This window comes from Stegostoma tigrinum, chromosome 15 (assembly GCF_030684315.1).
Source record: "Stegostoma tigrinum isolate sSteTig4 chromosome 15, sSteTig4.hap1, whole genome shotgun sequence".
NCBI classification, from domain to species: Eukaryota; Metazoa; Chordata; class Chondrichthyes; order Orectolobiformes; family Stegostomatidae; genus Stegostoma; species Stegostoma tigrinum.
Window position 1 is genome coordinate 36,548,101 of NC_081368.1, and position 25,297 is coordinate 36,573,397.

Consider the following 25,297-nt stretch of genomic DNA (forward strand, 5'->3'; position numbering starts at 1 on the left):
ACCAATGCTGTCTAGTTTTGGACTGCCCTACCCTAGGGAAAAGACTTTGGCGATTCAGCTTATCCATGAGCGTCATGATTCTATAAATCTCTAAAAAGTTGCACCCCTCAGCCTTTGATGCTCCAGGAGATAAAACCCCCAGCCTATTCAGCCTCTCCTTACAGCTCAAACCCTCAAACCCAGCAAAATCCTCGTAAATCTTTTCTGCACCCTCTCAAATTTAACAACATCCTTCCAATAGAAGGGTAACTAAAATTATATGCAGTATTCTAAAAGTGGCCTCACCAATGTCCTGTACAGTTGCAACATGATGTCCCAATTCCTATACTCAGTGCACTGACCAATGAGGGCAAGCATGCGAAACACCTCCTTTATCAGCCTGTCTACCCTCAACTCCATTTTCAAGGAACTGTGCACCTGCACCCCAAGATTTATTTGTTTGGCAATAGTCCCCAGGGCCCTATCATTAACTGTATACATCCTACCCTGGTTTGTCTTACAAAAATGCAACACCTCACATTTATTTAAATTAAACTCCATCTGCCACTCTTCGGCCCATTGGCCCAAATGAGCAAGACCCTGTCATACTCTGAGGTAATCTTTTACAGTGTCCACTACACCACCTATTTTGGTATAATCTGCAAGCACACTAACCATACCTCATATTCACATCCAAATCATTCATATACCTAACAAAAATTGATGGACCCAGCACTGATCCTTGTGGCACACCACTGGTCGCGGACCTTCAGTCTGAAAAGCTACCCTCTCCCACACCTTCTGTCTCCTACCTTCAAGCCAATTTTGTATCCAATTGGCCAGCTTTGCTGGATCCAATGTCATCTAACCTTACTAACTGGTCTACCATATGGAACTTTGTCAAATGTTTTGCTGAAGTCCTTACAGCCAATGTCTACTACTCTGCCTTCATCAGTCTTCTTTATCATCTCTTCAAAAAACTCAATCAAGTCATAGAGACATGATTTCCAAAGCACAAAGCCATCATGACCATCCCTAACCTGTGCTTGCCTTTCCAAATACATGTAAATCCTGTACCTCAGAAACCCCTCCAACAACTTGCTGACAACTGACATCAGTCTCACTGGCCTGCAGTTCCCTGGTTTTTCATTAGAGTCTTTCTTAAATAATGGCACCACATTGGCCAACCTCAAGTCTTCTGGCACCTCACCCATGGCTATTGATGGTACAAATATCTCAGCAAGGGGCCCAGCGATCTCTTCCATAGCTTCCTAAAAGGTTCTGGTAACACCTGATCAGGTTCCAGACAGTTATCTACCTTTCATACATTCAAAGACCTCCAGTAGCTCATCCTCTGTCATATAAACTCATTTCGAGATATCACTACTTTTTTCCCCCAAGGATCCTAGCTTTCATGCCCTTCTCCACAATAAATACAATGCAAAATATTTGTTGAGTATCTCACCTATCTACTGTGATCCATACTTAAACAGCCATATTGATCTTTATTCTCTCCCTAGTTTCTCTTTTGCCCTTAATGTACTTATAGAATCTCTTCAGATTCTCCTTAACACTATTTGCCAAAGCTATCTCATATCACCTTTTTACCCTCCTGATTTTGCTTTTAAGCCTATTCTTACTGCTGTTATACTACTTTAGGGATTGACTCAATACCTGATATATACCTCCTTCTTCTTCTTGACCACAGCCTCTATTTCTCTATTCATCCAGCATTCCCTACACCTACCAGCCTTGCCCTTCACACTAACAGGAATGTATTGTCACTGAACTCTTGTTATCTCATTCTTAAAGGCCTCCCACTTCCCATCCAATTCCTTTATCTCCAAACAGCCTCCCCCAGTCAATTTTTGAAAGTTACTGTCTAATACCATCAAAATTGGCCTTACTCTGATTTAGAACTTTAACTTTTTAATCAGTTCTATCCTTTTCCATAACTATTTTAAAACTAATAGAGTCATGATCACTTGTGCCAAAGTGCTCCCACACTGACACCTCAGCCACATGCCCTGCCTTGTTTCCCAACAGAAATATTGTTCCTTCTCTAGTAGTTACGTCCATGTATTGAATAAGAGTTTTCTTTTCTTGTACGCACTTAACAAATTCCTCCCTATCCAAGCCCCTAGCACTATGACAGTTCCAGTCCATGTTTGGAAAGTTAAAATGTCCTACCATTACAGAAATAATATTCTTACAGATACCTGAGATCTCCTCAATTTGCTTCTCAATTTTCAGCTGACTATTGAGGGACTTCTAATACAATCCCACTAAGATGATCATCACTTTCTTATTTCTCAGTTCCACCCACCCGGGAATATCCTCCCTAAGTACAGCCGTAATGTTAGCCCTAACCTGATGGGATACTGTAGGGGGAGGGGCTTAGATTAGTTCACAGGTTGGTGCAACATCGAAGGCTGAAGGGCCTGTTCTGCGCTGTATTGTTCTATGTTCTATGTTCTAATCAAAAATGCCTCACCTTCTCTCTTGCCCTCCTTTCTATCCTTCCTATCTTCTCAAAATCCTTCCTATGGCAATAATACTCCAGAACATTAAGCTGCCAGTCCTATCCATCCCTGAGCCTGATCCCAACCATGTCCTATGTTCATCTGCCTTACCTGTCAGGCCTCTTGTATCAAAGGAAATGCAGTTTAATTTATCAGTCCTACCTCATTCTCTGCCAAGCTCTTGTTTGCCTTGACTATTTGACTTGCTCCCCTTACCAACTGTACCAGCCTCAGCCTTTTCTGTTTTGTTGCTGCCACTTTGATTCTGCTTGCCCCATATCAGATTGCAGTTTTATCCTTAAATTGAGTATTGCTCATGAACTGAACTGACCCTACATTCAGAACACAAGTGGAAGTCTCGTTCTGCAACAAGGGAATGCAAGAGGATATGCCCAAGCCCCACAACTATAGAAATTTTTAAGAGAGGAAGAGAAAAATATAGTTTCATAATTGAAAGAAGACAAAATTAATGCCACTTTGTAAATCCATGTGGCTAATGTGACAGATGCACCTTGTTGTTTTTCACCCTTGTAATGTTGCTAGTAAGAGTTGACAGCTCAGGAAATGGCTCAGGAACAGGAACACTTGCACCTACAATTTATTTACAGTTCTGAAAATAAATTAAGCATGAGAAGCCTTGCTCCTGTACAGCTACTGTGTATTTAATGTGATGGCTCAGTTGACAATTTTTATCCTTAAATATTTAACCTCTCTTAATCAACAGTTCTTATTAAATATTACTTGGCCCTTGCTCAGAAAGCACGCTGGTGACACAGAAGCTGAAGGGAGGGAATGGAAAGAAACACAAAAGAGCTTTTGCAGTACAAGTATCAACAGGCTCACAGTTGATAAATTAGGCACACTGCTGTCTACACTCTGTGAGTAGGAATGTTTAAACTGATTTGCTCAGTCACTCAGCAATGTTCTGTGCTCCTTTATGTGGTAGAAATTCCAGTGAGTAAATACAAATCTGAAATCATTGTATTTGAACAGAAATTGTTGCCTCAAACATAAAATGGGATAGGACCAGTGGGTTACATTGTCTAAAAAGATGTTTATTTTCATTGCATTGAAATTTGCAATGTTTGGATACCCTGTTCTATGATTTGATCTACTTCACATAAATGACAGAAAACAAGTTACCTAGTCTATTAAGCAATGTTCCAGCTGTCTGTAATCAGAGCATTCATTGGTGGTGAATTCACCAAATTCTGGTTTTTATTATGAAAGGTTCCAGGATTTATGCTAATATTTTTGAGAACAGTTTGATCTTCTTCCTACACCAATTTGCTATTCTCTCTCAAGCTTATACCTCTTAGACTAATGTTTTATGGAGATAAGCAGCCCAGCTGATCCTTCCTGGTGAGGAAGCCTAAAGTGCATTATTGGCTCATTTATTTCATCAGAGAAATATCACAGCTTATCCAACATTGAACCACAAGATCAATAACTTGAATTTATATAACTCTCTCAACATTGCATAACATTCTAAGACACTTTAAATCAGTATTTTCAAATAGCTTTTGAGGTAGCCAAATATTGCAATATGTAATCAAAAGCTTTGTCCAAAAGAGAGACTCCCAGAGGAATCTTAAATGAAGAGAGTGATCTTGGAGATGTTTGAGGTGGAAATTTCAGAGCATAGAGCTGAGTTATGTACAAGCATTAATGCCAGTGCTGAAGAAATCAAAATTGGTGGTGAAAAGAAAGCAGAATTGGAGGACCACACAAATCACAGATAGTTGTAGGGCAGAAATTACAGAGATGTGGAGGGCAAAGCTACAGAGGGCTTTGATATCAGGGATGTAAATTTTAGAGTGGTGTCTTTAATGGATTAGGAACAAATGCAGCTCTGCAGAATCACAGGTAATGATAAGCAGGTTTATTGTAAGCTAGGAGATAAGTGGTAGAGTTTTGAAGAGCCCAATTTACGAAGGGTGTAAATAGGAAGCCAGCCAGGAGAGCATTGAAGTAGTCAAGTCCAGTAAGTGTTCACACATTTAGCTGGAGTTGTTGGGTGGTGATCAAGATTCTGTGTGCAAATATATGAAAGTTCTGGGTAGGAAAAGACCAGCTGGTCCATCGAAGCTGCCCCGTGCTTCTTAGGATTAGATACTTTATGTTCCTCTGCAATCATTTGATATTTTGGGACAGATGAAAAACAATTACAAAAATCCAGGGACATAAGTGAGGCTGAGTGGAAAGCTCAATGAATCCTGATGAATCATTCCGGATGATCTGGTGAGTGACTACAACTTGCATGAAGCAGTCTCTGATTGTTCTATTCATAATTCTTATAGCGTAAATACGCCAGTTTGTGGGTTGGGTCAGAGTTAGTTCAAGAAATGATGAGGGACCTGCCTACAACATTACATTTGTCGTATGATTTAAAGGCAATTTGCATTTACCCTAAGAATCTCAGCCGATTATTTTGATTAGGTTATGCATAAAATGGAGACTTATGGGTCTCTTTTTAGACAGGTTATACCAACTAAATTTCCCAAATTATTTTTCCTTTATACATAATGGCTGGTTTACTCAGAATCTCATGCAAGACCTTGTTTCTCTGGCAACAATTACTATTTTCTATCAAAAGTTTCTTTAATATTTGTTTTAAAACTTATAAATACCTTTATGGCTGCTGGGCCAGCTGTAATGGGCTGGTAAGAATAACATTGCCATTGCTAATGTCTTTCCTTTCCAGAAGTAAGTGAACCCTGCACTTAGTTGCATATAGTCACTAAGAAATTATCCACCTGCCTGAAATACCACACTTCAAATAATAGTTTTTTTTCGGTTGGTATTCCATTTCAAAAGAAAATAATGAATGGGGATTTATCCTCTTCCCTGCTTGACTGTTAGTAGCTGTGCTGATACTGTACTACAAGCTTTACTAATCATTAATCCACTAAGCAGAGAACTCTACTCTATGCCTGGTACAAGCTGAAGATTCCCCAAGGCCTGCTTTGAAGGACTGGAAACAATAAAAAAAATTGTTGCAGAGGTTGCTCCAGGATACGTCCGTACACTGATTATCTTCAACTGCTTCAGCAGAAAAAACCCCTCTGTTATAAGGTCACAAATGGAGATATTCACTGATACTTGCATGTTTGTTTCCATCAACGATTCCTCAGCTAATGAACCAGCCTGTGGCTGAGAAACAAGACTACAAGCACTCATGCTAGGGCTTCTATCTGTGTGACTATTGCTTCCCATTTAACTACCAGGCAATGACCATCTGTATCAAATTAAATCTAACCGTCTCCCATTGACGTTCATTGGATCACCATTTTTGACTCACCTATTTTGGATATCCTAGGACTCAGCACTGGCCAGAAACTTGATTAATGCAGCCACATAAATAATATGATGACAAGAACAGGTCAAGGTGTTCTGTGATGGTGATCTATCTCCTGACATCTCCAACTCTGTCCATCACCTAGAGGATACAAGCCAGGAATTTGATGAAATCTTTTTCATTTATCTGGATTAATGCAGCTCATACAAGCATAGAGCAACCCTCCTGATTATAGCATCCCATCCGTCACTTTACATCCTTCTTTGCCAGCAAACCATGGCAGTTATAAGGTGCATTGCAGCTACCTGTCAAGGATTCTTTGACAGTGCCTTACAAATCCATATCCTCTTACCATCTAGAAGGGGCAGCAGATGTATTGCATCACTACCATCTGCAAATTTCCCTCCAAATCATTTCACCACCCTGTCTTGGAAATGCGCTTCATTGCTTCATCATTCCTGGGGTGGCGAGGAAGAAGTCCTGGAACTCCCTATTTAATAGCAATTTGACGCATGCTAACTACCCTTATTACAGTAGACTGGAAATAAATGCTGACTTTGTCAGTGACGCCCACACCTCATGAATGAATTTAAAACAAAATTGTGAAAGAAAAGGGAAGCTACCTCTCTGTAGGTGCGCGTACTCAATCAAAAATCCTCACAATGACACATTATCAAAAATGCTTTTAACAAGATACTCAGAACATAAATTTCTGCAGGCATAAATATTTTCAGATGCATGTTTAAGGTATTTAATTCAAGTGATTATATTTTTGAAACAATATTGCACTCCTGGTTAAATGGAAGTGTAATTTATTGTAAATTTGTAGTCAGCAGTTCAACTTCGTGGTTCAGAGGAATCTGACTTTTAGTCAATCGGAATTACTGAATTAATAAGCTGAAGATCAAAAATACTAGGCAGTGACTTATTTCTGCTTTGGCAGCGCTAGCTTCCAACTTCCATACAAATAAATCTTGAATGTACCCATCTGCAGAGTATAATGTGCGAAGTATTCGTCTCCACACAACGTTGAGTGTATTGTATGCAGAGTAGGTGTATCAATTTGTTCCTAATCTGGACGCATAATATTGTACCTGGTTTACTAACTTAGGGCAGATTGGTCATTGAATCTGGCGAGTTTGTGGTTGATTCACTGAGCTACACTGCTCATTTAATACACTCACAAAGCTATTGGGGGAGGAAATGCTTGGAATTTAAAAGCCTGTCATTATGGGAAAAAGGGAAGTACCAAGGGAGGTTAAGGCATACCACTTATTGGAGGTTACAGGAATAAATGAGTTACAGCAGGAGGCATTCTGATGGGTCTTGACAGTTAGACAAATCTCAAAGTAGGTGATTTGGACATAGGACTTTCTGTGTGCTGTTGGGAATGTTACAAAGTCATGCATTATTTGTGATCTTTTGCCAGCTTGATAGTCAAAGTGAAAACAGTTTTGGCAGAGTGTGCTGAAAAGAACCAAATGTAGTCTTCATCAGACCTGGACATAGCAAACAGATCCATAATTCAAACCAGCATTACATTTGAGCTTGGTCCAGGAAACAAGGAAACAAACAGACAGCCTTGGTCAGCTTGGAATCCTTCCAAAAATGATATTAATGAATGTTGAATGCATAACTAGCTCAAAATAGGTAGCAAAACCATGTTATTGTGCTTCAGTAGGAGGAACATAGATTCTGCATTGGCAGCCAATGAACATTAACTGTCTTCTATTAGTTGTTTTGATTTTGAGGGGTTACTTTGTCTGTGTAGAGTTTTAATTCTGCCAATTTTCTATCCTGTTTCCTTTGCTAAGTGGAAATTTCAATTTGAAAGCTACGTGGTCTAATCACTTGACCATTTTTCATCCAATTAGATGCTACATTGATTAAGTTAATGGATTAAGGTGCACAGGTATATAAAAAGCGTTCAGCAAAACGCACAAAAAAATGAAATACTTAATTAAAGTAATTAAATTCACTTCTTCTGAGCACCAAATCCTACATGATTAAAACCTATCGTGCCTCTTCTAAGTGAATAAAGTTAGCATTCACAAAGGATAGCAGTATTTTGAATCTCCAAACAAACCTGCAAACATAGTCACGTGTTTATTAATAAGGTGTAATAATTATACAAGTCAGTATCTACAACAACTCTTTACCTCTCAATTGTTCTTAATTGATAAATCTTATTGCCTTTGTCTCATTTACAAAACTTGTTTCATAGCAAGTGTGATCATCCCTTTAATGCCATGTGGAATCACTAATTAGTGTCCTTGTGGATCTTGTTGAGTATGTGTTTCTTTGGTAACAGGCAATGGTCTGTCCACCTGGAACTCATCACCTGAGCCCTGTGTGTAGGGCAGCAGTAGTTTCTCTACCTATAAACCAGGAAGCCTGTGTTCTAATCCCATCCTGCTTCAAAGGTGTATTGTAATGTGTCTGAGCAGATTGATAATAGGGTCTTCTTGAGGCACAGTGATAGTGTCCCTATCCCTGTACAGGAAGGCCCAAGGTCAAGTCCCACCTGCTCACAGAGGTGTGTAATAACATTTCTGAGCAGGTTGATTAGAACAATAAGTTAAATTTTAAAAATTACAAAGCAAACCCATTGCCCTTAATGGGCTTTGCTTGTAAAAATTGCTTGGAGGCACAGCTCGAATCGCTGGTGGTAGTTCAAATAAAGAGCAAAAATAGAAGCCAGTGATCTGGGTGGTGGGAGGGTTGCTCAGATGTGTGAAATAGCACTTTTGGGCTGATGTTAATAAGAAAAGGACATTGCCCTTAACAGACTTTGTGTTTGAATATTGAATTAGAGATGCAAGTGGCTACTGGTGGTAGTTAAAAGGAGAAAGTAACACAAAAGGTCACAGTGATTTTGATAGTGGAAAAGTCACTCATATGTCCATTATAATAATTTTGACTGTAATAAAGAAAAATAAAGCATACCCCAGACAGCTGTTCTGGTGCAGTGGTAGTTCTTTTACCTTTGAGCCAAGTGCCTTGAATTCAAGTCTCACATTCTTCAGAGGTGTTTAGTAACTTTCTAAACAGGTTGATTATATAATAAAATAGCCTCCACAAGGGGTCTTGTGGCACAGTGCTAGTCTCCCTACCTCTGGACCAAGATGCCAGTGTTAAAGCCCACCTACGCCAGTGGTGTGTAAAAACATTTCTGAGCCAGTTGGTTTGTAAATAGTATGACGCAGATCCCAAAGAGAAAGGTGGGCACTGTGGGGGATACAGTGCATAATTTTCTCTTCTAACTCCATTTCAATTTAGTCCCTTTTCGCTCTTGCTACCCCTCCCTCACTTTTGATGGTGTGCATGGTCTATAATGGGCTTTGTATGTAAATCTCTAACTGGATTCACTGTTAGTTTACTAATGGCAGTTAATAGATAAAAACAAAAAAAAAACGAGCCTCAGTGATTTGGTGGTGGGAAAGATATTTAGTTGTGTGTAATAACTGTCGTGGAAAATGGTGGCAGAGTAAGACACTCAGCCAGAGCTCCCCTGCTGCACCTCTTTCTTTTCTTTTTTCTCAACATGTGGAGGAGGGGAATGGAGGAGTTGGCGAGCTCTGGATGCAAATCCTGGAGCCATGGGGAAGCAGTGCCGGAGCAGAGGTCCGGGGGGGGAAGCAGCCCGGGAGTGGAGGTCCAGGAGTGGAGGTCCGGGAGGGGAAGCAGTCCCAGTACGGAGCGGACTGGAGGCTTGCACTGTAGCGGGCACAGTTATTAGATTGGGGCCTGGCACAGGCAGTCAGACCACATGGGGAAGCCTGTGCACTCACCTACTGCAATGTATTATTTATGTATAGTTTGTTCATGTGACTGTGTAATGACTATCCTTCTAACTATGTCTTTTTTTTCTGTAAAGTAATGCAGCTACTTTTGTATTGCTGCTTTTGTGTCTAAGATTTGCACCTCTGCACTTTGTACCTAAGATGGCAACATAAGAGGTGACAGTGTGAAACTTTTCACTGTACTCCTGATGTCTTTACATGAGTACATGTGACAATAAATGATATTCTACTCTATAAAGGATATTTTATTCTGTAGCACTTCTGAATATAAATAAAAATAAAGCCGATGTAGGGGTTCCTGTGTAAGAGGCCTGAGTTCGAGCCCTGCCTGTTTTACAGGTGTGTTATAAATCACTGAACAGTTTTGTTAGAAGATAAGATGAAGTATACCTCGGGGGAGGTACTGGTGCAGGGATAATGTCACTGGGTGATCATTTCCAGAACCCCAGTCTGATGCTTTGGGGACATTGGTTCAAATCCCATTGACGTAAATGGTGAAACTTAATTTTTTTTTTAAAGAAAAGCAGGCCAAGGGGCTCTTGTGGCACAGTGGTAGTCTCCTAACCTCTGAACCAGATGGTCTGGGTTTTTGTTGCACCTGCTGCAGAGGTCATAACACCCCTGAACAGGTCGATTAGAAAATATCGATAAAGCTGACCCAGGAACGGATTTGCAGAACGTGTTGTCCTGTGCTGGGACTAGTCTATGTACGCCATATGTAGTTGCTCTGTCTTGGTGTTCAACAGTAAATGATGTGACCATCCAGTTGGGTTTCCTGAATTATTACAGCAGGATGACCCACAATTCCATATTCCCACAATTCACTTCCACCTTAACTTCTGACATACCATCAGTAAATAATGTATTTAATGATAAAATAATACATCTACCTAATGATTATGTCAAGCAAACAAAACCATTTCTTATCAAACTTTAAATTGTGTTCTGTTGAGCCTGTTTTTCATAAGGAGGTGTATGTATTTAACCTAAACTTAGGTAATCTTTGGTTGACCCCAGTTTGCTCAGCTATCTTTTACTTTGAAGGTGGTAAACAAATTTGAATTGTTTCCTCTCTTTCTGATCAGTGGTTGTCATTTTGTGTTGATTCTCGTATTGTGGACAGTTCTTGAAGCTAGCCTTTCTAATTGGTGGCATTTCTAGCTATAATACACCCTTTGAAGATTTTCTGTTGAGGCATAGTATTGTAAAGTAGGAGATTATGCAATAGCATACACTACAGCGAAAACATTTCAGCTGCCTGTCCCTTGTTGGAGATAGCAACATTTCTCAAAATATTTCCATGTCAGGCATCCCAAATCTGCAATACACTCTGTGGGGCTATAATACCTCTTCTTGTCAAAAATCACAAAGCTCAGTGCAATTTGGTATTTCATGGTAGACCTTTTGTGAGTTACTGATACTTGATATACCAGCAGGCGATGGTGACAAACTTTTCAACTATGCTACCAGGGATATGTAAATATAGTTAGTAAGTCCTTGAGCCATTGCTTTCTAGCCAGAGTTTCCTATGGATTAATTTGTATTATCTGTAGTAGTATGCAAGAACATTTGTCTTAAAATTTGGAAAAACCTTGGCTGACTGGGAGTCACTAGCAGAGTTCTCTTTCTGGATGATAAGGTTATTTGAAACGTTACTTAGGTATTACTCTCTTCTCCACTTATTTATTTCCAGAGTGATATCTCTTTCAGCTAACTATTGGGAGACCTTCTCCCACTGTTGTTTAATATAGCGCTGTTCTTATCCATTTAAGGTATTTCTATCTGACTGAGCGATGGCTACCGTTGACAATTACCATTTGTAACAACTGCAATATATCAGCCCAAGTGTGTCTGATTCCCTGTATAAAATTAGGCTCATCAAACCATCCATCAACCCTCGCAGGCTTTCCCCTAACTCCTGTCACTGATTTAATTTTTCCTTTCCAAACTCTATCAGATTCTGATGCCAGAGGCTGACATTTTGTTGCAAGTGTAGGATTAGGTTCCAAATCCTCCCTGGTTCCCATCATTCTGAATCAATGACCACATCTACTGCAAGTTGAAATATCTTTATCAGTCTTAACCTTACTCACATTTATCAATTTAAAAAATCATCTGCTCCGTTTGCCTGAAGTAGCACAAAGTGACCTATTAATGGGGTAGGTTTACTATCCTCTATCATCCTCCACTTATCCCACTCAACCAGCAAACCACACGTAGCTACGTTCATTAAAATTAAATGCAGTATCTTATGAATACCACTCAGCATGCTAAGTTTAATAACTTAACCAACTGCTCACAGTTCTTCACAAAATATGTCATTGAAATTTGGACAGAAGTTTATCCTTTTGTATAGTGGTTGGGGTGGAGAAGCTGTAGAAAGGTTTTGTACTCATATTAAATGTGAAGAATGTTAGACTAAACAGATTTAATGATTCATACATTCCTGAACCAACCAGAAAATAACTAACAATGTAGTTTTGGTGATAAAAGTCTTTCTTACTACTTGCTTTCAAGAGATGGTAATTTTTCCTTATTGCTTTATAAATTATAAGGCCATTTGGCAAGGTCCAATGTGCCAGTTTCAGAAACTACAATGCCTGCACACCCTCAAAAATACCCCAGCAGATACAAAGCTCTTCAACTTCTGATTAGAACTCCAAACACGTTTGTGTATTTAGAACAGAATTTAATAATAGCTGATGGCAGTGATGCAGGTTAGAAAATTTAACAGCACTTCAATCATGGATTTTTGCACATACCTGCTCATGCACTACCTTTCAGTACTCTCAGCTGTCACCAAGCTTACAGTTTTTGCTTTATTCACTCAATTTGCCCCTCATCAACCCCTTCAGTGCTTAAAGATGAAACCCACCTTAACCATACTCCAGACTGTACACAATTTTATCACTGACAGTTGGAAACAATGACTTATTGACATGAAATATGCCTCCTGCGCTGAGGCAAAAAAAAAGACCACATTGCGAAACAAGCCAAAGTCCACAAAACAGGGCACCAGTCTTGAAAAATGTAAGGTTGCAAATCAAGAAACACTCTTTGTGTGATGCCAACATTGGATTTTTGTGCAAATTGGGCGAAAAAGGAACTGACAAAAAATATCAATTGCCAGTCTTGCTTGTGGTTTATTATTGGTGTTTATGAAGCATATATGTTTGATGAATTCTATCTGGAATGAAATCAGAAGAGTTATATGTCAAATTTTGGACATGCGGTGTTTAAATATCATGAATGAAGAAGACACGAAGATGAGTAAACACAATTTCTGAGGAGCCCTTCACCTATTAGTTAATTATTTTTTTCTAAAGGCGGTATACCTAATGTTGCTGTCGCAACCAACAGAATGGATCAACTCCTCGTTTATGTCATTGTAGTTTGCATAAAGTTGCTGCCAAATGACAGTTGCTTGCCCACATGATATTTCAATAGATTTCAGAGTAGTTCACAATATGAAAAGCACTTTCAAGGTTATTCTCTTTCATCTCCTGTTTCAGTTAGTTTTGACCTCAGAATTTGACAGTAATGCTGAGCTTTTCCTTCTTTGCAGCTACTTCCAATGGCTCATTCGAAGGGTTGGAGAACAGAAATGGTGGAGTATGCAGAACTCGCTCCATGAAGATAATTATGAAAGTTGGACAAGGTAAGCGGTGAACTACTGTCCTAACATTGTGATACATTCTACAATTGCATTACTGAAATCACAGCTGCATGCTTTTACTATAACAGGTCAATTCACAGCTGCTCGGTCCTAAACTGTGTTATCCATTTTGACTTTGGTACACCGGGAAATGCCTCTGTAAACTGAAGAGTTGGTATACCAGAGAATGGTTGCTGAACAAAGAATTCCTGAGCCTTTCTTTTGAGCCCTTCCTAATATCTACAACCTCATCCCGTCCACATGGCATAGTTTGGGCAGAATTCTAAAGCTGAACATTGAGTTTTATTTTGTACTGAATCTCAGAATTGCCAAAAACATAGTATTATTCTGTACCCAGAATTGTACAGATTAATTGTTGGATCTGTGCTTTAGTGTTACTACAGATTCTGATGACACATCTGTATGTGTGTGTCTAATTTCTGATGTCCTGTTTATGCTGCATACAATGTCTTTATTTGTTTGACTTTTTTGTCTAAGTGTCTAGATGCACCTGTTTTTTTCCTTCTGCCTGAGCAGTCCAACACACATTGTCTATCCATATGTGTAGATGTACAGATGCCTTTGTATATCTGCCTGTCTGCCTCAGTCTTTTTCATCTCTCTATGGCACAATATCGGCATATTTCTGTCTGCAACTGTGAATATTGTTGTGCTATGCATTTATTCTGTGTGCCTACCTTTTAAATTATGATTTCACAAATATATTCTGCATCAAAATAGTTGATTTTGCATTGCCTGCCAGATGCCCACTTTAATTGTTCCCACAATGTGCCAGTCCCAGAGAGAACTTTGGATGATTTCAGTTTGTGACCTTCCTATGCCAATATTCACATTTTTTTCTGACGGTGAAATGCTGATGATATTCAGGTACAAAGACAGAATAAATGAGAATGCAAATTGAAGTGGCTCCTCAGTGCCCTTGGGGAATGATTTGCAAACACATTTTGGATTCACTTCTCTGAAGGCGGTGCCCCTTGTTGCAATGTAGTTCCATGGCTACAAGCAACTGTCTAGCACTTCATTCAAACCTCCATTCATTTTCTAGCAGGGATTATTGGATACCAGTTACAGAAGTTGGAACCCTGCCCAAATTTTTCATAATTAACCTAAGGGTATGGTAGCTAATTGTAACACACCCATTATGACCCTGTGTTCCTTTCTCTTCCTTCTTAATTTAAGTTTGAGGGTGGGCATGATAATGGGGAAGTGAATTTTTGAAAGCAAGTAAAGAAGACTCTAGTTATTACTGGATTATCACCCTGAATGTTGAAAATCCATTCTAATTACATGAAGAGAACACACACGCACCTAGGGATGCAAAAACTGCTGGTGCCGGAGTCAGAGATAATACAGTGTGGAAGCTGGAGGAGCACAGCAGGTCAGGTAGCATTAGAGGAGCAGGGAAGTTGACATTTTGGGTCGGGCCCTTCTTCAGAAATGGGGGGGGAAGGGAGCTCAGAAATAGAGAGATGAAGGGTGTGGCTGGAGAAGGTAGGTGGGGTGGTGATAGGTGAGTGCAAGTAGGCAGTAGTGGGGATTGGTCAGTGGGATGGGTGGGGCGGATAGGTGGGAGAGAAGATGGACAGGTTGTGTCAAGTCAGGGAGGTGGGGATGAGAGGGAGGGTTAGTCAAAGGATGAGGTCGGGGTGGGGAGATTGTAAAGCTGGTGATGTCCTCGCTTAGGCCACTGGGCTGTAGGCTCCCAAGGCAGATTAAAACGTGCTGCTCCTGCAGTTTGCATGTGGTGTCATTGTGATACTGGAGGAGGCCTGGGATGGACATGTCACCCAGAGAGTGGGAGGGGGAGTTAAAATGGTTTGTGACCGGAAGGTGCTGCTGTTTGTTGCATACAGAGCGCAGGTGCTCTACAAAACAGTCCCCAAATCGAGGGATAATGGGAACTGCAGATACTGGAGAACCCGTGATAACAAAGTGTGGAGCTGGATGAACACAGCAGGCCAAGCAGCACCTTCGGAGCCTAGACTTGCATCAGAAAAGGGGGATGGGGAGAAGATTCTGAAATAAATAGGGAGAGAAGGGAGGCGGACCGAAGATAGGTAGAGGAGAAGATAGGTGGGGAGGTAGGGAGGGGATAAGTCAGTCCGAGGAGGACAGACAGGTCAAGGAGGCGGGATGAGGTTAGTAAGTAGGAAATAGAGGTGCGGCTTGAGGTGGGAGGAGGGGATAGGTGAGAGGAAGAACAGGTTAGGGAGGTGGCGACGAGCTGGACTGGTTTTGGGATGCAGTGGGGGAGGGGAGAGTTTGAAGCTTGTGAAAACCACATTGATACCATTGGGCTGCAGGGTTCCTAAACGGAATATGAGTTGCTGTTCCTGCAACATTCGGGTGTCATCATTGTGGCACTGCAGGAGGCCCATGATGGACATGTCGTCTGAGGAATGGGAGGAGGAGTTAAAATGGGTTGCGACTGGAAGGTGCAGTTGTTTATTGCGAACCGAGCAGAAGTGTTCTGCAAAGTGGTCCCCAAGCCTCCGCTTGGCTTCCCCAATGTAGAGGAAGCCACAACGGGTACAGTATACCACATTGGCAGATGTGAAGGTGAGCATCTGCTTGATGTGGAAAGTCATCTTGGGGCCTGGGATGGGGGTGAGGGAGGAGGTGTGGGGGCAAGTGTAGCATTTCCTGCGGTTGCAGGGGAAGGTGCTGGGTGTGGTGGGGTTGGAGGGGAGTGTGGAGCGGACAAGGGAGTCCCGGAGAGAGTGGTCTCTCTGGAAGGCAGACAAGGGTGGGGATGGAAAAATCTCTGAAGTGTGGGGTCGGATTGTAGATGGCGGAAATGTCGGAGGATGATGCGTGTATGCAGAGGTTAGTGGGGTGGCATGTGAGGACTAGGGGGATTCTGTTTTGGCAGTTATTGCAGGGGCGGGGTGTGAAGGATGAGGTGCGGGAAATTTGGGAGACTCGGTCAAGGGCGTTCTCGACCACTGCGGAGGGAAGTTGCGGCCCTTGAAGAACGAGGACACCTGGAATGTGTGGGAGTGGAATGCCTCATCCTGGGAACAGATGCGGCGGAGGTGAAGGAATTGGGAATAGGGGATGGAATTTTTGAAGGAAGGTAGGTGGGAGGAGGTATATTCTAGGTAGCTGTGTGAGTTGGTGGGCTTGAAATGGACATCGGTTTCCAGTTGGTTGCCTGAGATAGAGACAGAGAGGTCCAGGAAGGTAAGGGATGTGTTGGAGATGGTCCAGGTGAACTTGAGGTTGGGGTGGAAGATGTTGGTGAAGTGGATGAACTGTTCGAGCTCCTCTTGCGAACACGAGGTGGCGCCGATACAGTCATCAATGTAACGGAGGAAGAGGTGGGGTTTAGGGCCAGTGAAGATATGGAAGAGGGATTGCTCCACATAACTTATTGAGGGTGAGGACGGGTTTGGCTAGGTGGATGAGGGTGTTGGTGGAGGGGGACTGGTTGGGCCTGCAGAACAGGAAGAAGCAGAGGGCCTTTAGGCCATCTGCATGGGGAATGCAGGAGTATAGGGACTGGACGTCCATGGTGAAAATGAGGTGTTGGGGACCGGGGAATTGGAAGTTCTGGAGAAGGTGGGGGGCGTGGGTGGTGTCACGGACCTAGGTAGGGAGTTCCTGGACCAAGCGGGAGAAAATGGAGTCCAGATAGGTGGATATGGGCTCGGTGGGGCAGGAGCAGGCGGACACAATAGGTCGACCAGGGCAGGCGGGTTTGTTGATTTTGGGAAGGGGATAGAAGCGGGCGGTGTGGCGTTAGGGAACAATGAGGTTGGAGGCTGTGGGTGGGAGGTCACCTGAGGTGTTGAGGCTGTGGATGATTTGGGAGATGATGATTTGGTGCTCGGGGGTGGGGTCATGATCCAGGGGGCGGTAGGAAGAAGTGTCGGACAGTTGGCGTTTGGCCTCGGCGATGTAGAGGTCAGTGTGCTTTACTACAACTGCACCTCCTTTGTCTGCGGGTTTCATGGTGAGCTTGGGGTTGGAGCAGAGGGATCGGAAAGCTGCACGTTGCAGGGGAGAGGTTGGAGTGGGTGAGAATGGCGGAGAGGCTAAGGTGATTGATATCTCAACGGCAGTTGGAGATGAAGAGGTCAAGGGAGGGTAAGAGGCCGGGGGGTGGTGTCCAGGAGGCGTCCCCAAATCTACGCTTGGTCTCACCGATGTCAAGGTCTACTGTATCTGCTGCTTCCAATGTGGCCTTCTCTACATCGGTCGTGGCACGTGGCTAGGAAATGCTATTGAAATCAACCCAGTGAATTGCTGCCGTGCATCGGACAAATGTTATATGCATAGGCACTGGCAGTTACATGGAAAAGGTATTGAGTCCCTTGAAAGCAAGAAAACTAATTTGTACCAGTTGATAAAATCAGAACGTATTGGAACACTCACAGATCAAGAGTGGGAATGTTAGTGTGGGAGCAAGGTGAGTCACTGAAATGACAAGCAACTGGAATTCCAAATATCCTTGCAGCTAGAGCTGCAGTATTTTGTAAAGCAGTCAGATGGTCTTTGTTTGTTGTCAACACTGTAAAGGAGACTGCATCATAAGCGATGATAACAACAGACTAAATGGAAAGAAGTACAATTAAAATATAAACGCTCCATGCACTTAGGTCCAACCCTGACTTTGTTATTAAGCCAGCTGATAAGGATGGTGGTGCTGCTGTAGCCTGGTGTCCTGACCTCCGGATTGCAGAGGCTGAGTGCCAGCTCTCAAATACCTCTTCCTATCTTCCCCTGGACCCCACTATCGCCAGGCCATTGAATCAAATACAGTCACTGAGCTAATTTCATCTGGTGATCTATCCTCTACTGCTTCCAAGTTGATAGTATCCCAAGCCCGTACAGCTCTTTTCCACGTCCTTCCAAAAAGCCACAAACAGGACTGTTCAGGCAGACACATTGCTTCAGCCCCACAGAACCTATCTCTTCCAACCGTGACTCAGTCTTTTCTCCCCTGGTCCAAGCCGATGACACGCTATGCCAGTTTCAGAACTTCCAGTTTGCAGGCTCCAGCCACCTCCGCCTCACCATGGATGTGCAATCCCTCTAAATGTCCATCCCCCACCAGGATGGTCTCAGGGCTGCCTGCTTCTTCCTGGATCAAAGGCCTGAACTATCCCCACCTACCGTCACCCTTCTTCACTTAGCTGAGATCATCCTCATCCTCACCCTCAACAACTTCCCTTTTAACTCCTCTCATTCTCTTCAGGTAAGAGGGGTTGCCATGGGTACCTGCATGGGCCACAGTTATACCTGTCTCTTCGTGGGGTACGTGGAATATTCCTTGTCCCAGTTCTATTCTGGCCCCCACTTACAACTGTTTCTCTGATATATCAATTATATCATCGGTGTCGCTTCCCTCTCTTGTCCAGAATTGGAAACGTGCATCGATTTAACTTCCAATGCCGCCCAGCCCTCACTTTCACCTGATCCATCTCTGACTCCGCCCTTCCCTTCCTTGACGTGTCTGTTTCCATTTCTGGGGATAGGTTGGCCACAATATTCATTACAAACCCATTGACACCCACAGCTGCCTGGACTATACATCCTCACACCCCAATTCCTGGAAAGACTCCATCCCGTTCTCCCAATTCCTCTGTCTCTGTTGTATATGTTCAGATGAGGCCAATTTTGAAAAGGCAGCCTTTGAAATGTCCACCTTCTTCCTCAGCTGAGGATTCCGCAACACTGTTGTCAACAGAGCCCTCAACCAGATCCAACCCATCTCCCGCACTTCCGCCCTCACCCCTTCTCTCCCCTCTCACAACAGCGATAGGGTTCCCCTCATCCTCACCTACCATCTTACCAGCATCCACATCCAGAAGATCATCAGACACCATTTCTTCCACCTCCACCGAGATGCCACCACCAGACACATATTCCCCTCCCCTCCATCATCTGCCTTCTGTAGTGACCATTCCCTCCTGGACACCCTAGTCTACTGTTCCTCCTCTCCCAACACCTCCCCCCAGCCCCTGGCACCTTCCCCTGCAACTGCCGAAGATGTAAAACCTGCCTATTTACCTCCTCCCTCTCTACCATCTAAGGGCCCAAACATACCTTCCAGGGGAAGCAACACTTTACCTGCATTTCTCACAATCTACTTTACTGCATTCGCTGCTCACAATGTGGTCTTCTCCACATTGGAGAAATGTAGACTGGGTGATCGTTTCACAGAACACTCACGTTCTGTCCACAAAAAAGATGTTCAGCTTCCCGTTGCCTGCCACTTTAACATACCACCCTGTTCCCTGGCCAACATCTCTGTCTCTGGCTTGCTGCGGTGTCCCAGCGAAGGTCAGCACAAGCTGGAAGAACACTATCTCATTTCCCGACTGGGGACCCTGCAGCCCTCTGGACTCAATACTTTTAGGGCCTGAAATCCACTATGTCCTAGCCCTTACTCCACACAACAGGCCTTGTTATCACGAAGCCTGCCATTACTCACTACCTATTGTTAGCCACTGGCAGTCTCCATTAACAGCTATTCATCCTCCCAGCAAGATCATTATCCACTACTTGGACTGTCTAACTGTTCTTCTCTTTCTTTGGGCTCTATCCCCACCTATCATTTACTCCTTACTCCTCCCCCTCCACCTCTTATCTTCTGCATATAAACCGATATTCTCCCAGCTACCATCCATTCTGGGGAAGGGTCACTGGACCCCAAAGTGTTAACTCTGGCTTCTGTTCACAGATGCTGCCAGACCCGCTGAACTTTTCCAACAACTTCTGTTTTATTTCTGATTTACAACATCCGCAGTTCTTTCAGTTTTGTTTTTACAAGTAAAATGTTGCTTCATGGCAGGTGTGTTTGGGACCTCAGCAGTTGAGGAGGAAGGAGGCGAATGGACAAATGTTGCAACTTCTGCAATTGCATGGAAAAGCATCATGGTGGAGCAAGGAAGTGATGGGAGTGATGGAAGAATGTATCAGGGTACCATGGAGGGATCATTCTGTGTGGAACACTGACATTGGGGAGGGGGGGTGGGTGGGTGGGGGGGGGAGATATATATAGTGTTGGCATTCTGTTGGAGGACGCAGAAGATAATCCTTTAAATATGAAAACTGGGGCGGTAGAGTGTTACAACACCGTTACAATGAAGCTCAATGCAAGCTCGAGGCACAACACCTAATTTTTCACTTGGGCTCTTTACAGCCTTTCGTACTCAATATTGAGTTCCTCAGTTTCAAAGCATGTCATCTGTCTTCCAATTTTCCTTATAATTCCACCCTCCCGACCCCCTCCAATTCTTCTCTGGCTGTTTCTTGTTGGCTTTGCTCTTAGCAGAGTGGACTGATTTTTCTCCTTTCTACTGCTAACGTTTACACCTGTTTTATATGTCTATTATTCCTTTACTGCTATTATCACTGCCATTCTCTTTTGCTATGAGTACACTAATGGCCACTGCTCCTCCGTCCAACTCTGTCACTCGCATAAAAACCATCGTTTTTCAGCTCCCTCCAGTTCTGAAGAAGACACATACCAGGCTTGGAACATTCAACTCAGTTTTCCTTTGCCCCCAAATGCTGTCAGACCTGCTGAGTTTCTCCTGCACATTCTGCTTTTATTTCAGATTTCCAGCATCTGCAGCATTTTGCTTTTATTCATTGAACTGAATGATATTGGGCTCCTTGAACGCTGTCACAGCTATTGCCAACCAGCTGCCTGGTGTCCATTAACGTCTGGATTTGAACCAAGTAAATGATGGAGAAATTTTGAGGAGTCAGGCGGTGAACCACTCATCAGAGCGCACCCTAACTCTGCCCTTTCTGGAATCATAGCATTGATGTAACAGTCGGAGTCAGTTGCTCACCTTAGATTGGGATACAAGGATTCAAAAATGCAGCTGAAAATTTCGAAGAGGTGGTTGGATATTACTTGTGATGACCATTATCTGGCACTTGAGTAGTACAAAGTTGCACTAGTCAGGCTAAGCTGGATATTGTTGGCTGGCGAGGGATTCTTCAGTCATTACGGAGATGAACACTGTGGATAGACAATGAACAGGCCTCTCTTCACCTTATGGCAAAGGGAAGGTTATTGATGAAACAGTTGAAGATGGTTAGGTAAAGGACATCATACTGAGAAACCCATCCACTAAGGTCTCTGGGCTGGATGATTACAATGCAGATGGGATTCTACATTTTGTTTTGGGTCAGTTATGACCCCTATCACTGTGGGTTTCCTATTAGCCTCAGTTTTGTTAGTTCTTATTTTTACTGTACTCACTCAAAAGCTGCTTTTGATCTTGAGGGAATTCATGTTCATCTTGGTGCCACACTCATCTGATGACAAGCCTTTTCCCACCGTCCCTGCGATTACCCTCCCCAGCTTTCAAAGACCAAACTTATGTTCAGCTCAGCGTTGGACCATCTGGAATCTTACATCCCTCAACAGTGAGCTATATGTGCTTTTGAGACATAGACTAGCCCTGAAAACAGTCCAGACTTCGCAGTAAGAAGTTTAGTTGGTCTGCTTACTGTGGAGAGCAGGCAAAATGGCTGTGAATTTCAGGGTAGTTCCTGAGATTGAGAAATGTTTATAGATTAGGCAAATTAGATTGTTTTTACTAAATTATGCAATGAAAGTGTCCACATTACAATGCACTGGTTAAGTTACAAACTTTATAAATTACTAATACATGCCCGCGGTCTGGCTAGTTTAGGAGCCAGGCCCTCAAGATGGAAGTCTTGTTCATCACCGAATCCCAAATTAGTGCTTTTACATCACCTTTCTCTAATTTTGGCAAAGTCCTTGCCCCGTTTCACTCTTTCATGCAATCAGACAACTGCTTGACCAATTTAAAAGGGTGTGAACACGGGGTCCCGTGAGACATTCCTTTCAAATTTCCTAACCCTTGCTCTGTGTTCACATTGCCAGAATCTAAATCTCACTGCTGTGCAGTTCAGCATTGTTGCTATGTGACTGCTGCCTCAGTGTTCATGTTTGATATCTTGATGTTAACCAACAGCACTACACTGATTCTGACAATGGAGTGCCAGACAACTGGTGCAGTCAGTAATTTCCATCTCCCTTCCATCCAGATCCAAACACAAGGCCAACACTGAAAGAAAAGAATCCTACAAGAGCGCCAGGTAAAGGCCAGGATAACACAGTGAAGAGCGTTATCTCCCTCTGGAAGGAGCCATCTTCAGAAGATAAAACTGGGAACACAGGTGAGGAAGATAGAACTTGTAGGATGTCTTTCCATAATTCTCCTTCCTGAAGGTAAAGATGTTAAATGATTCCAGAGACTGGTAAATACAATGGACTTTTACCTATGGGTCCTGGGTTTATTTGCAACTCAGGATGAAAAAACAGTAAACTTCTGACTTTGTGCACCTGGAAGAGAGTCTCTTATAGTTGTTCCCATCTTTGCAACCATTAATTTAAACAGTCTAAATGGTATTTGATACAAATCAAAAGTACAAAAGTTTTGGCTAGCATTTTCTATGGGTACAGTTAATAGAATCAAGAAAATTGGCCTGAATATCTCCACAGGCATGATTGATTCCACTTAAATCAACCTAGGCATTCAATCCAGTTCCTGGTAGGTACAAGCCTAAGAAAACTGTTGGTCCTATTTCATCATAAGTCAAAGCTAAATTGTCAGTTTCTTTCGATTGGGATGATGCGAGAAGTAGGGAGATCTGACATACGGATGCAGGGAGTATTCTTTTGAGGCAAGGGCTGTGTTGGGGGGGGGGTTTCATTCTGGGCCTGCACTGTACCTAAGCTGGGAAATTGGTAGGAATTGTACTCTGAGACAACAAACAGAAAGTATTTCAAATCCCAGTTGTGATGAGAATCCAAAAAACAATAATTGTAAAAGGTAAATGGCATTTTTCTGTTCCTTCTCAAAAAGGTTTGTGAATCCATTGATCTTAGCCGGATCTGTCTCCATCCCTGTTGTCTGAATTCAGAGTATGGGCTTTCCCTCTCTCACGACTAGACAATAGCAATCACCTTGGGCAGTCTGTTTCATTTATTAACTATCTCTGGATGAATATTAATTTTCTTTCTTCTGATTCTGAGTTATAGGCAGACTAAAGGAACATAGGAGCAGGACTCAGCTATTCAGCCCCTCAAGCTTGCTCTGACATTCAACTTGACCACAGCTGATTGTCTACCTCAGTGCTACTTTCCCACACTGTCCACATATTGCTTGATATCTTTATTTTCTAGTTTTACAATACCCAGGGAGCAAGTGGGCAGGGCCATAGAACTGGCATATTACCGTGGGTACCGTTCCTTGCCTTTAACCACCTGGCCACCTCTGATTCTGCCTCAATTTTTGACCAATTAATGGCCACTTTAGGGCCTCGTCCCACTCATGCCACAGTAGGCAGAAGCTGACACCATGTTTGAAGCCTCCCAGGTTCCACTGCTTGGGAGCTTGCCCTCCAAGCTCCCTTGCATTTATAGAAGGACCCCTCCCTTGAGTTTCACATCCCCCTATGGCTTATGGAACATGGCTGCAATCCCCAGCCATGTCCCCCTTTCTGAAACCTCCTGAGCAGTCTTCACCAAAGCCCACACAGCTTATCTCCTTATTCACCTGCAGTGATCCACTTTCTTGATGCGTTCCCAGCAGTGGCCAGAACTCCTTGTTATTTAGATGAACAATCAGCAAATTTTTTTTTTGTTGATATTCGTTGACTAATAAATGTTGGCCAGAGCTTTGGGAAAATTTCCAAATAATACCATAGTTTTTGTCTTACCTTGACTGGCAGATGAGACTTCAGTTTATTGTCTCATCTAAAAGCCAACAACTCTGACATGGTGCAAGACTCCCTGGTACTTCACTGATGTGTCAGCTTAGTTTATGCTCAATTCCTCACATGGAGTTTCAACCTGCCTTGGTAGTGACAATGCATTAACTGAGTCAGACTGACATTTCAATCCAAAGAAAAGCGAAAGATGTTTTAGAAAAGCTAAAGTGGTAGCTACTTCAGCACAATGACATCAATAATAACATGCATTATAAAAGTGCTTTGAATATGGAAAAATGTCCCAAAGTGATTCTACAATGAAGGGAAAAAATTCAAAACTGTTACTGGAGCCATTCGGTGGAAGTTTGACCAGATAACTGAAAACTTGGTTGAAAAGATGAGCTTGGAAAATTTTTGTAGGATGTGGAGAGGCAAAAATAAATTGAGAAAGGCGTTCCAGAGAGTAGGTTCCAGGGCATAAATGTTTATATTTATTACCACGAGATTAAGCAAAACCTAGGCTGAGTGCAGAAAATAAAACCTGATGGGAAATGCTGTCACTTACAGAATCTGCTAGTTATTCTTTCTGTCAAATTGAATAGTACAAAAGTCAGTGAGTTTATGTTAGGCACAGGCGGTCCACACTATGCAGCAAGTAGGTAATTTTTAACATTCAAACCTAGAACAAAAAACTGCCCCAACGTGACTAAAAACTCAGCCATCCCCAAAGCGAATGATGGAGCTGGTCAAGAGTATCATGTACATCATCAGGATCTTGGCTTTCATCCTCATGTTTTCTTATTGATAATCACCGTTCTTTGTGTGCGAGCCTGGAGAGAAAGTGCTTTCAGGCTCTTTAAAATGTGGCAGGAACCTCACAGCCAACACTGATTCTTACCCCAACCCACAGATCACCAGTATGTTTCATTAAGAGTTCCACAAAAGTGGTCAAGAGCTATATTGCAGGTTGATTTTAGGTTGCTTAAACCTGTCTCTCACCCAAGAACATTAACATCAATTGTATAATTCTAACTGCAACCTAGCTGAGATTACTTAGCTCGACATAAATTGAGCATCAGTGCTGCTCTGAGATTTTATCAAACCATTTTCATGTCACGGTCGATTTAAACTTGGGATTGATCCCTTTTACTTGGATTCAAGGTAATAGAATAGTTGTGTGAAAATATCAGACTTAGACTGAGTCAGACTAGTTTCCATATTGACACAGTTTAATCCCTTGGGATCTGATTGAGAGGGAAATGCAGTGGTTTGAAAACTCCCTTACCAACTGAGTGTTCCAGGTATTGATGCTG

The 25,297-nt window shown here is 42.6% G+C and overlaps 1 protein-coding gene across 6 annotated transcripts in view; it reads left to right on the forward strand.

Moving 5' to 3' along the window:
* efnb1 (ephrin-B1) overlaps positions 1-25,297 on the forward strand; it is a 210,056-nt gene that overhangs the window by 172,163 nt on the left and 12,596 nt on the right. For 5 of the 6 annotated variants that reach the window (XM_048544214.2, XM_048544215.2, XM_048544216.2 and 2 more), the window contains exons 3-4: positions 13,168-13,260; positions 22,317-22,448. In XM_048544214.2, coding sequence (XP_048400171.1) covers positions 13,168-13,260; positions 22,317-22,448 — 225 coding nt within the window. The remainder of the gene's footprint in view (positions 1-13,167; positions 13,261-22,316; positions 22,449-25,297) is intronic. The other variant, XM_048544217.2, reaches the window with a different exon arrangement.